Consider the following 13,526-nt stretch of genomic DNA (forward strand, 5'->3'; position numbering starts at 1 on the left):
AAACGACAGGATTATTCTCCTTTTGTTTTATAAAGATACCCCACACCCAACTTGACCCTTTCTTTGAAATGCAGAAATTTCTAATTTTATGTGGGGTTACCTGTATAAACAGCTTTACACAAAAAAATAAGTTCATGAATGTGTCATTGTGTGACATCTGGTAGGAAAGTATCAAACGTGATTTTCCCTTAAAAAGTCTGCAATTTAAAAAAGCATGATTGTGACATTAGTGTGACATTCTTTAGGTAGATCTAAAGGCTTGGTCAAATCATATATTGTCATGATAGCTAATTAAGGTCTACTTTTGGTTTGAGGTTCATGAAGAAAGTTATGGTTTGGAAATATGAATGAGACATCAAAGAAAGAGACACTATAACATATTATACAAATATTCAAAAACAATCCTCATGTTCTATAAAAGAATTACCGAGTGATCAAGTTTTGTAACAATACTTAGGAAGTAAACCAAGACAGTGGAAGTTAAAAACAAAATGGGAGATAAAACATTTTTGCAGTGCTGTATTAATACCACTCTAACATTGATGTTTTAACAATTATAGCTCAGAAGGAACATATATACATTACATTTTGCTTTGAATTGGAAAATAGCCTTGTTTATGTTATCCTTGCAAATAAACTTTAAACATGAAGTAAAATGATTTGTTTTGCAGCACTAACACTGGAGCCAAGCAGGCAGGACCAAAGGATACTGTTGTGTACACAAGGACATATGTGGAGAATAGGTATTCAGAATTTATTTCAAATATTTTGCTTCATTTTATAATTTTGAAAGGATCTATGTTTAATAAGAGATGCTATTGTTTTAGGGTGTGCTTCTTTCAAATAGAAGACCATTTATGAGTACACTGAGTTCTACATATATAATTCTCTATAATGTTTCTGATATTATGTACTTGGGCTATAAATAATTGTAGTCATTAGATGAACTCAATAATATTTTAATATAACACGTGTATACATAATAGGGTTGCCATTTGAAAGTCCTCACATAAATGTATATAACTATATGGTTAAAATAAGCTTTATAAAATGCACAACTATTCCTATACTAATTTGGAGTTCCACTTGAATTAACTGATTCTATCTACAGTTGTTTACTGCCAATCTAAAATAAGGGGTATAAATTTGAGTAGTGCATCCTGGCCCAAGTTGTACGATATTGATGTTTCAATTGAAATCTGCTGCTTAGAGTGATGGATATTGGGGAAAATGTAAACCAAGGTCAGGGCTCAACAATTCATTTGGTTTTCAAGGAATATAAAACAAGAATTGTCCCAATTGTGGAGTACAATAATGGTGGGGCACACAAATGCTGCTATACATGACCCATATGTTAAGACAAGCCCATTTCAAAGGGGTCTAAGAGAAGTGTATTCAGGCAGCCTTCTGTGTGGAAGGCAGTCGTGATGGGGATCCAGGAAATTCAATACATGTCAGGAGGTGAGTGATCTTCCAAAAAAGGTTTCTCAAACCCATGCATAATTTACCTTGCAAAATGCAGCATCAAGATTGATTTTTTCCTTAATCCAATTCTCACTCTCTGGTGTGTTCAAGTCAGTGATTTCTGCTGTCTTTCAATTAAACTAAAATTTAAAACACTTCAGAGTAAACTTTAAAATAGCAAGTAGTTACTGAATCTGAAATAAATTGATAAAAAGATGAGTAATATCAAATAGTATTATAGTAAAGGCAAGGTGTGAAATATTGGTGAACAATAACATAGGCTTTTTTTCTATATTTACATAATCTCTCACATTTTTATCCTTACGGAATGTCACATCAATACATTTTGATTTTTAAAGAAATTTCTTATGGGAACTAATGCCAAACAACCACAATATTGATTTTTGCATAATGAATAATTTATTTAAGAATTAGGAATATTCTGCTAAACATCATGCTCTAGATTTTTTTGATTAATAGGACAGTTGGATAAAATAATATTATCTTGATTCCTGGAAGTACCAAGACTGAAACATACTTATTTTATTATGATGACTATGGTTTTTTTTTAAAGTACATACTGTATATACCCTGTACATATGTGTATCATGTTCACATATAGAACAGTAATTCTCAAAGCATAGTCTCTGAGCCACCACCATGAGCATGACCTGGGAACTTTCTAGGAATAAAAATTCTCTGGCCTCACTCCTGCCTGCTAAATCAGAAACTGTACAGCTCCGTCCCAGCAACCTGTGTTTTAACAAACTCTTCAGATGTTCCTAATGTGCATCTGAGTTTGAGCACCGTCATTATAAAAAGATAATATTAATATTGTGTCGTATCAGGCTAATAGTCTTTTGGCCAGAAGCCTCTGGAAGGATTGGTTGCCTCCTGTACCTTAACCTAGCAAGGATGGTGATGTACCTTGGACATCCTTAAGTTCTCTAAAAATCTACATTGACAGACAGTGTGATACAGTACAGAATCCCTAGAGTTACATTTGAGGTTGAATCCTTCTTTGTCGTTTCCTGACCATGTAGCCTCAGTGATGTTACTCTTCCAGTCTCAGTTTCCTCATCAATAAAATGGGAATCATGACATACATCCTACATAAATATGTGCAAATTCTTAGGTAGCATTGTGGGATTATGGGTTTCATAAAGTAGATTTTAGTTCTGACGGCAGTCTGCCTCCACGAAATTTGGAGAGAGAGATAGGTTTCTCATTTAAAAATCCCAAGTGAGGGCCATGTGGTTATCACTCATTGTATGAAATAAAGAAACATATTGCTTCTATTCTTAATATATGCCCAGATAGCATAAGTGCTTGGGAAGCAATTAAGGGAACCAGCTGGTTAGGGCATTACAGATTTTATTTGTCTCCAGGAAAGTGTGGTGTTTAAAAGCTGGGACAATCTACATAATAGAAAAGAGAAGACTTTTAAAAATCATACTTTTTTTGCTTTCGTTCTAAATTATTCTTTCTTGGATTTATTCAAGTAAAAATAAAAATTTTGGGTGCTTTTTCTAAACGTTCAAGAATCTCAGTTTCTCCCTGTGAATGGTGTGTCTGTGTGCTTGCCCTGTTTGTGCTTTGAGTATTTTCTTTATCTACGTTACATTCTGCGTAGCTTTCTTTAGTAAACAGATGAGGTGCAAGTATAAATTTCATGAAAGATGAGGACTTCTTTTCCTGCTCACACTTGTTCCTGTATTCCTTACCCTACTCTCTATTTATTTTGGTATATATGTCAGTTTGGGGGTGACTTGTGTATCAATATTTCTACAGATTAAAAAAGGTGTCAGTACATCATCCTGGCTTGTAACATACACAAAGATAAAATATTATGAGGCTTCATGAGATGGTGTGAGTGTGTTTTCTTATCTACATAAGGAAAATTGCCTGACTCTCACATGCCTGTATATGTTTGTTCCTAGTAAATCACCCAAGGATGGATATCAGGAGAATATCTCCGGAAAATACATACAAACTGTTTATTCAACTTCTGATAGGTGAGTATGTCTTTATTTCCATACATAAAAAGTACACACACACACATGCATGCACACACATTTATATATATATATGTATATATATAATATACGAATATATATATATATTTATTTATTTCATGCTGTCCTTTGTCCTTGGAGATGGTTCTGCTGATGTTTCTTGTCATGTATGTGCATGGACAGAAGTGCATCTCAATGACAACAACTTCTGCATCCAGGAATTTGTTTCTTGGCTTCCTGGCTGTTGCTGCTGTCTGATTTTGATGCCTATTATCAAAAGACCTTTCTGTGCCTTACAGCTGCCTCCCAGGCCAGCCCCTGGTGATCCCCAGGAGGCCCCAGGGCTGCCACATTATTAGCGTTTAGGCTTCATTGCATCCATAGACTGCGCGCTCAACACCCGCTTCTTGTGCTTTTCTGCAACCTGCTTGGCTTACAAACAGCCGTGCACATATGCTGCTGTGACCCACTCTGGGCCCAAGCTCAGTTCCCAGGAGTGGAGTTATGATGAGTATTGATTGAGTGCTGGTGAACTGGCCCCGTTCCAGGTTTTTGCTGTTAATGATCCTCTTTTACCATTTAACATTTAGTGGGGCACCTAGGTGACACTTACGAGAGTATGGCCTGCAGATTTCCAGTGAAGTAAATGAAAATAAATAATTAGCATTTCAACTCAAGCCCTGGAAACAAGCCATTATGCAAATGTCTGATGTTCCACTGATGGTGTTTCTTTATAGCAGGGGCTGGAGATATGACTCACTGAGGGTAGAGACATACTTTATTTTCTTATGTAGTCTCAGCTTCTAACACAGTGCTTGGTACCTAATGTGTACTTAGTACTTTTTTTTTTTTTTTTTTTTTTTTGAGAACATGAACCTATGTTCCATTTTCTAAGGGAAACATGGGTGAACCAGACATCAAAATTATATCCCTTTCTTGTCACTTTTCCAATATTTTGCCCACTAGCAATGCTTTGCTGAGTGTCTTGCCTATAAGTCACACCTCTTTGAGTAGTAAATTCATCGACACCAGCATTAGAACTACAAATATCTGGATAACCAATTAAAAAAAAAACAGAGTTAGGTTTTCATAATGCTTCGAAAAGATCTTTGACTAACTGTATGATCTTAATAAAGATAATACCAACATCAATGCATTTCCTGAGCTTGTATTTCAATTATTAACTTAAGGGAGGAAAACATTCTCCATAGAAGTATTGCTGTTAATAGAAAGACTTTAAACCCTATTCCTAAAGTGGCTTTGAAATTTTTCTTAGTCATCAGTGCAGAAGTCGATTCTCCATGAGACCAGTCAGTTCCACAACCTTTTGCTGTTGATAGTGTGTGAAATTGGCGATGTTCTTACAGTTCTTATTTAAGCAGGTCAATCCTGTTTAAAGTGGTTTCCCATGTAACGGGATAAAGTCCAACTTCTTTTGTACATTCTCCGTGGTCCTTCAGAACCTGCTCCTGCAGAATATTCACTGATGCTGAATCCCACCAAACACCCTCCCAGAGTAGCACCTTTGTATGTTCTGTTCACTCTGCTTGGAATTCCTCTACCATCCCCTCATCCCTACCCCACCAAGCCCACCTTGAGAGCTCTTTCCTCTTCAAACAATGCATATAGCACTTTTTTCTGACAAGGCTTTCCTGACTTCACCCCAGGGGTTAGTGGTTCTCTTGGCTCCGCTCTCCTCACTCTGTCCCTGTACCTGTATTCCACTGTGATCATTATATCATGCATCTGGTTTCCCCAGTGGAAACAGCATCTTGTCAGAGGAGACTGTCTCACCACTCTTTGTATTTGCAGTGCCTAGATCAGTGCCTGCAGAATGCATGAAGGACATAGAGCACCTATTTTCTACTCTTAAAGTGCTTACAGTCTTAAATGGGAAATTTAAGTGTATGCATACATGTGTGTGTGTGTTTATGGATAATCCATAGGAAAATATTTGCCAGGTAGCTATAAGCAAGCGGGTACAGAACAGATAAAAGCAGAAAATCTTCATTTATATACACGAGACTTAGAAAGATGTTACTAGAATGATGAAAAGTATAAAGCTAGATAAAGTTTATCTGCTATAATGCCTTTCTTCTCCCACTTTCTTTTCCCTTCCATTCTCTCTCCTCTTTGCTCCTACTTCTGGGCTTGGTAATAGATTAGCGGTTCCTGGGTATGACTAACTCATTTCAACACAATGAACGCAACAGATCTTTGGATTCATTGTGTTAGGACCACGCTGCCTCCATTCACATCTTCACTCTTCCACTCACTGGTTTCATGACAGTGGCAAGTTACTTGTACTTTTGTGCCTCAGTTTCTTTTTTAATAAAATGATGATAAAAATAATAATATTGGCTTGTCAGAAATGTTGTGAAGAGTAAGTGAGTTTATGTAAGTAAAGTGCAGAGAAAAGTGTACTTCACATATCATATAAAGCACTGTTTAGATGTTGGCTGCTTAATTTCACTATCCCATTACATATCCTACTCTGGAAATGTCAGGCCTGCATGCTAATACCCTGAAACTGGTACACTCTGCAGGGTGCTATTTAAGACTGTCCTAAGACCTTACAAAAGGAAAAGGATCCTTTCTTAAGGTTCCGGTGTGACTCAAGATATTTTGGATTCTGCTGATCATATCTGCAGATCATTTATCATTGAACATTATTTTAACAAATATTTAATATTTGTTATTTAATAAACAAAACTCTCTTTTCTTCCCCATCAAATTTGTGGTGGGGTTATATCTGGCTGAAGGGTATAAATTTTGTCACGATAGGGATCCTTATATCCTGAGTCTTACAGTGGCACCAAGAGGAGTGTTTTGGTGACTCTGGCCCCTACAGTCCCAGGCACTACAGACTCATCATTTTGCGAGTTTATCTACGTGCTCTTGAATGGATTTCTATTTTGGGTCTATTGAATATTTTGAGAGTTAAAAATTAATCTGCAGCATATTTTTTCCGTGTAATCTGTAACACGATATATGTAAATTAATAAATAAAAGCCCTCAACTACTTCTGAGGAGTACTTGAGATATTTCCTAATTAGGAAACTGAGCATCTTTGTCCCACCCAACTGTACTCTTGATTTCTGATGAATTAATAATTTTAGACTTTCTCTCATGTTAGTTATTTGATATCATTTTGAGATAACTAGAAGAGTCAATTCTATTACTAGAATAAGTAAACTCCAAACTTTCCTTGATTTTTGTGAAATTTTCTAAAGTATCATCAAAATTAACATACTGTTTCCATGTGAGTTTATAGGGAATATATCTGTCTTTTGTATTATGGCAAATTTATTTTTAATTGCTTACATCTCTATAGGTCTGTCATTGAAAGAGATATGTGCACTTATTGCCGAAAACCCTTGGGTGTGGAAACTAAAATGATTTTAGATGAATTACAAATTTGCTGCCATTCTACTTGCTTTAAGGTAAGGATGTGTTTATTTCACTTAACTAAATAAAAAATTGCATAATGACTGGAATAAAAATAATAATTTAATGTAATAAATGAGATGAAGCAAAAGCTTTCAGAAGCACTGTCAGTCACATTGATAGTACACTACTTAAATATTTCTGAGTTCTGCAGCCCAAACCTCAAAGGTTTGTAATTACTATCTTGGCTTTAGACTTACAGTTGATTACTGACGCATTTATTCACTCTTACCCTAGAGATTTAAATCTGTGGGGGAAAAAAACCACTTGTTCTTTTTATAAAAGTTTTTGCAACACTTTACTAAATTATGCATTACAGAAAATATGTGATGAAATCAAAACAAGAAAATAAATTGTTGAGAAGAAAGTTAGCAGTTTCTTACCTTATGAAATTAGGACCAATGGGTTTAACAATAGGTGAGTGTCAGTCTGCTTTTGAGAGCATAATTAGTTGTAATTAATTGTGGCTCAATAAATAATAATAAAGTTTTCATTAGTAGTCTAAAACTTCATAGTTTGTGCTTTCATAGGATGCTTCTTTGCATTCTCACCATAACATTGGGTGGATCGACATCATTGTTTTTGGTGTAACTGCATAAGCACTAAGTGGGAGTCTGAAGACCTGAGTTCTAGTTTTGCCTCTGCCTGTAACTGTGTCAGTGTGACTTTGGACAACCACCTAAATTACCTTGGCTTCAGTTTCCATAACTGTAAAATAAGGTGTTGACTAGACCAGTGGATCTCAATCCTGGTTGCATATTATAATCATCTGGGGAGATGAGGAAAAAAAATAGAATGATTGGGACCAGCCCCAGTTAAATCATGAATCTTAGAGGCGATTATTGGGCATTGGTATTTTTTAAAAGCTCCTTGATTAATCTAATGTACAGTCAGTTAGAGAAACAATGGGTCAAATATATGGTTTCTTTCTAGTGCAACATTCTATGGTTGATACAAATGATCAAATCCAGTCAAATAATGCAATACTTTGTCAATTGATTGCTTCTATTTCTATTACTTTCAAACAGTGACACATAGCAATCAGAAATGTAGTAACTCATTTTGAGCAAAACATTTCAATTTTAGGGCATAATGTACAGAATTCTATATAAAGATATAATCTGCAGGTTTTATAGTTATGAGAACAAAGTTTTTTTAGTTATGAAATATGTTCAATTAAACAAAACTTAGTTTATAGCTTTTTAATTAAAATTACTATGCAGAAAAATTTAAAGCAAGAATATTCTCCTGATCATTGCCTTTAGTAAATAGAAATATTTTCATTTATTACATTTTAGATCATTTATTTCTATTTTCAGTGTAATTTCAATAAAATATTACTGAGAATAAAAACAAACATCTTCACTCTCTTAGAAAAATACTGCTTTTTCTATAGCCATAGCAATAGAGAGCCACATGAACTGGTTTAGACAAACCCAATTAATCAATGACAGTTTACTTCAATGAATTGGCTTCTGAAAGCCAACCAATCAGTGACAGCCTCATGCTTTGAAGTCAGCCAATCAACAGTGGATAGGTCTGAAGCAGAGGTCAGCCCTTTCCTACCTCAAACCAGCACAACTCAAAATAAACTTTTTCCCAAACCCAGTCAGATCAGCAGTTTATTTCTTCTCTCCATTAGGTTGTGCCTGGACAGCGTAACTAGCTCTCCTTTAAGTTAGCAAACAATAAATGCACCTTTGTGTGTTTGTTTGAGATACTGAATGATCATCTTGTCCTTGGCATAAACAATTTCTGGACATTTATATCTACTCCACTGTGAGTGAAGTAGAAAACTTCAGTGGTAGACATCCCTTAAAGGTGCCTCGATGGTAGAGAGATGATGTCTGTTTCTCTAATAATCTAGACTTCATTTATAATGGAAACTTTATATATATATTTTTTCTTAAGTGTGAAATATGCAAGCGGCCTTTGGAAAATCTACAAGCGGGTGATAGTATTTGGATTTATAGACAGACAATACACTGTGAACCTTGCTACTCTAAGATTATGGGTAAGTGTTACACTCTGTAAGCATTTAACACTTTTGTTAACCTTAATGAGCATTTGGTATCACTTAAAATGATGTATTTTAATAAAGTAAAACATTTTATTAATTATATTTAGTTAATAATTCAGCTGCAGATATTTATACTATGGTAGTATTTTGTTTAATGGTGTGAAATCAGTCAACTTTTATATTGCCTTCTGGTATCAGATTCGATATAGATACAACTAAACCAAAAGGTCGTTCATTTTAGACAATCTTCCATTTTTTCCAAACATAAAAAGATATTCTCTACTCACATAATTGTTTAAATTGAAGTCCATATTCGTAAATGACATTTTATGCTTGCACTTGAATATGGTATAATTTTTAACTAAATTTGGTTATTGCATTAAATGCTTTTGAATATTACTTTTAAATTGAAAATTTAGTTAATTCTATGTAATTCTATAAAAATATAGCATTTAAGTTTTTTATCCATCTAAGATCAATGTTACTATAATTTGCACTCTTAATTAGCATACGCAATGTGAGAAAAGGATATTGAGGACCTGTGTTTAACTAACATTTTTTATAAGCTACGTATGAAAGGTTTAAAAGCTGATTTAAGAGATGTGCATATTGTACCATAAATTAGCAAAATTAAGTCCTGTGAAACTTGACTGGTTTTTAAAAGCTGCTATCCACATTTTACTTTTAGATTCAGTAGTAAGTAGATAAAATAACCAAAATGATATTGAGAAGATGGTCAACAGTACTATGTGAAAGGCACTTTTTCCTGCTGTCTTATTGGTATGATGAATGAAAAAGGAACACTTGGGACTCCTACGTGGGATCCAAAGTATGGAATTTAATGACAAATGTGTGATATTAATGAGCTACTGGGAGACTACATCTAGAAAATGCTCTGAAAAAATATCAGAAACCCACATTCCATCAGGCTGCAGAATCAATTACAAGAACATACCTAATTATATTCATACTTTGCCTTCTATGTTCTGCTTCCCCCAGAGAGCTCTCATACTCACTTTTCTTCCTGAATTAGTAATCTTATGATGATCTAATGTTATATCATGGGTCCTGATGTGCATGGTGGTAGCTCTAAAATTTTTATTCTCCCAGAGTTCATGATGTGGCTTAGCGGGTGTGATTACCAAAAGACTCAGAAGTTTTTGTGTCTTCCCCCCTATATGTACTCCATAGGCATTGCATGTTTTGTAGTACATATAAGTTGTCAGGAGATGACTCTCAGACATCTCATAAATATGCATACCAGGCATCTGGTACATCATATACACAGTATGACCAAAAGCCATAGTGATTATTTCAGAAGTGGAAGGAAAAGTGGAATCCTTAATCTACCACTGCCCTTTGGGTGAATAATTGTCTGTAAATTTTTAATGATGAGCTTGTTTTTGTACGGAATTTGCATGTCTTTTTTCTTTTAATTTTCAGCAAAGTGGATTCCATAACTCTGGCACAAGGAAATCAAGATGAAAAGCACTCATTAAGGAATTAAAAGTTACAAGTTTTATCTTAATAATATGTAATCTAGAAAAGCTTTCACATTGAAGATCAACTCTTGTACAAAATTAATAATTCTGTTATTACATAAGTAATCTAATTGTCTTCAATAAGGTCACACACATAAAAAGAGCCATCTGGTCTCTGGTTAGAGTTAGCAATAAAAAGTTCAAATGGTTCCAGATACCAATGTCAAAGGAATGATGCTTCTGATAGGCAGTGAGCATTACACTCCAGCCAGGTCCATCCCTGCTCCATATGTTGGCTGTGAGTGGTTTCCATTTAAACCAAGTTTCTCATTTCCTCACCTTTTATTCTCTAAGAATTCGGATTCATAGACATTGACATCCTGAAGAACTGTCAAGAAAGCAAGATATGTTTCCTTCCTCTGCAAAAGAAATACTAACAACACTTTTCTTATACACTTGGGCAGAAAGATGTTAACATAAAAAGTTTATAGACCTCAAAAATCACTAAACTTTCCAGATCTGTGTGCTACTATTTGTAACATAAGGGGCATTGGATAACATGATTTCTAAGGTTCCTTTTGCTTCCCAAATTCTCTGATTCTAAAGCAGGTTTTAGTTTGCTCTTTGGAAACATGTATGCATATGTGTTTATTAAGCCTATTGAACTAGGTAGGACATATAAACAATTTAACTTTAGTGTAATTGTTTAATCACAGACATAGTGTTTGAAAACTGTGTTTTAAAAACAGAAACAGATTGATGGGTAACAGGTAAAATCATATGACATGTAGAGCTTACATGTAATTATTTGTTAAATTTTCTTTGTATGCATTTGAAAATCTGGGTATACATATAATCTATTAGAAGTAATGGTTATGGACTAAAAAGATATGTTCTTTAGCATGTTATATATACTCATATTACATAGCACCTATTTACAAAAGGCTTATAAAAATAAAATGAACTATCAGTTACATAGAATCTTTATGTGAAGTGTTTGTAAATATAATTCACTAACATTAATTTTGTCAATGATAGTGATCGCAATCTATTATATTCTCTGTTGCACTGTTTAGCTTATTTTTAACTACTCAAGCTATATATTTTATTTTTAAGGAACTTTTCTGCAGAAATTGAACATGTAATAATCATGTGAGGAACTAGTATTATTAACATTGGGAAATTGAACTTTTAAACCATTTTATGTGCATATAGCAACTGTTTTGAGAAAAAAGATGTATGGAACATGGAAGTGGGGGCAGAATTCTAGAGAAGTTAAGGCAGTTGTGGAAAACTGCAATAAACTAGGGAGATTAAAAGATTATCATGTGTTTTCCAAATGTTAATACATTCAAAGAATTATTCTCCTGTTTAATAATTTCATGCTTCTGTTCCTCTTAAAGCCTGGTTCACAAAGTGTTAAACACAAAATGCTTATCAAAATACAGCAATGTAAAATTGTTGTCCAATGAAGAGGGAGCCAGGAAAAACAATTAATAATAATTTTATATTCATTAATTCATGCTTGATGAGAAGCAGTGGTAATTGAGCCACATGTTTTATTGTTCTTTTATTATATGCTATCAGAGTGATCAAAAGAAATAATTTTCTCAGAGTTGAAATTCACTGCAGAAAAGGATGGATGAAATAGTATCCCTCCCTTTCATCTAAAGTATATTAACATCTCAATGCTTTTGTAGTAATTAAAATCATCTGAATATCATTTAAAAAGTATAAAAACCTAAAAGGAACACATTTCTCATTTTCTATAGCTGTTTAATGGGCCCTCTCTCCTATAATAATGTATTAAATCAAACCAAAAGCTGTTGTAAAAATGGAATAGACATGAAATGGAGAGAGAAATGTTTCTGATTCATCAAGATCACTTCATTATGTCTGAGTTTATTTTCACTATAGAAGTGACAGATTCCCAAAACAACTTACAAGATCTCACATTTTTTGCAGGCTATTAATTATGTTATGACTGACACTTTTCCTGGGCACAATTGCCTAAATCTAAGGATACTAGGTCCTGAATTCTATCACCAATAAAAAGATGTCTCTAAAAGAGAATGAATAGCTTCATCATGACAATGTCCTTCTAAATAAGTCAAAAACATATAATAATCTCAGAAATAGTGTAGTGTAAAATGATATTCTCTCTTTTAATAAGGCCAAGAAATAAGAATTTATTCAAGAAGTAATATGTATATCTTAATGGTTTGATTGCAATCACTCAACTTATTAGATATAAGTGATGAGATGGTCCAGCTATCACTATTGTGCATTCCCTGACTTGTTTACTATGATGGAAAATTGTGAGTGTTTGGAACATTCAGCTTGATAAAGAGCTCTACCAAAACAAGTGACTGTTGGGTCTACATCATGGCAAACTAACAAGGATGTTGATTTTTTTTTTTTTTTTTGTACTGCTGAATTTGCTGGTTATTTTGATATAATGTAAATAAATTGCTATTAAAGTTCCAACTATTCCCTAGTGCTCAACAGTTCCCAGAGCCACCTATAAATATGTGTATAACGTGGGCAAGCCATATTCCCTTTTGGACACATTCCCTACTGTTTAAACTATGGGGTTTAAAATATTGACTTTCGAATGTTTCCACCAACTCAACCATCACATGACTATGAATCTATTCCTGTTACTTACCCAGTTCTTAGATGATATCTTTTATTAGATGCATAAGAGTTGTTGAATATTTTGTATGTACTTTAGAATTGCATGTTGACTTTATCCCAACACAAGCTGAGGCACCATTTTGACCCTTATTTACTGGATCTTTGTCCTGCTTAGAAAGTATGGCTTCTGGCTGGGCATGGCGGCTCATGCCTGTAATCCCAGCACTTTGGGAGGCCAAGGTGGGCGGATCACCTGAGGTTGGGAGTTTGAGACCAGCCTTACCAACATGGAGAAACCCTGTCTCTACTAAAAAAATACAAAATTAGCAGGGGCGTGGTGGCGCACGCCTGTAATCCCAGCTACTTGGGAGGCTGAGTCAGGAGAATCGCTTGAACCTGGGAGGCAGAGGTTGTGGTGAGCCGAGATCGTGCCATTGCACTCCAACCTGGACGAAAAGAGCA

At 34.5% G+C, this 13,526-nt stretch overlaps 1 protein-coding gene across 11 annotated transcripts in view; it reads left to right on the forward strand.

Moving 5' to 3' along the window:
* The window catches only part of SCEL (sciellin), a 112,870-nt gene extending 99,956 nt beyond the window's left edge, over nucleotides 1-12,914 (forward strand). For all 11 annotated transcript variants that reach the window (XM_009192045.4, XM_009192046.4, XM_009192047.4 and 8 more), the window contains 5 exons: nucleotides 672-743; nucleotides 3,405-3,479; nucleotides 6,814-6,922; nucleotides 8,838-8,940; nucleotides 10,390-12,914. In XM_009192045.4, the coding sequence (XP_009190309.1) occupies nucleotides 672-743; nucleotides 3,405-3,479; nucleotides 6,814-6,922; nucleotides 8,838-8,940; nucleotides 10,390-10,406 (376 nt within the window). In that variant the 3' untranslated portion in view covers nucleotides 10,407-12,914. The remainder of the gene's footprint in view (nucleotides 1-671; nucleotides 744-3,404; nucleotides 3,480-6,813; nucleotides 6,923-8,837; nucleotides 8,941-10,389) is intronic.
* Nucleotides 12,915-13,526: the final 612 nt, after the last annotated feature.

This window comes from Papio anubis, chromosome 15, assembly GCF_008728515.1.
Source record: "Papio anubis isolate 15944 chromosome 15, Panubis1.0, whole genome shotgun sequence".
Lineage (NCBI taxonomy): Eukaryota > Metazoa > Chordata > Mammalia > Primates > Cercopithecidae > Papio > Papio anubis.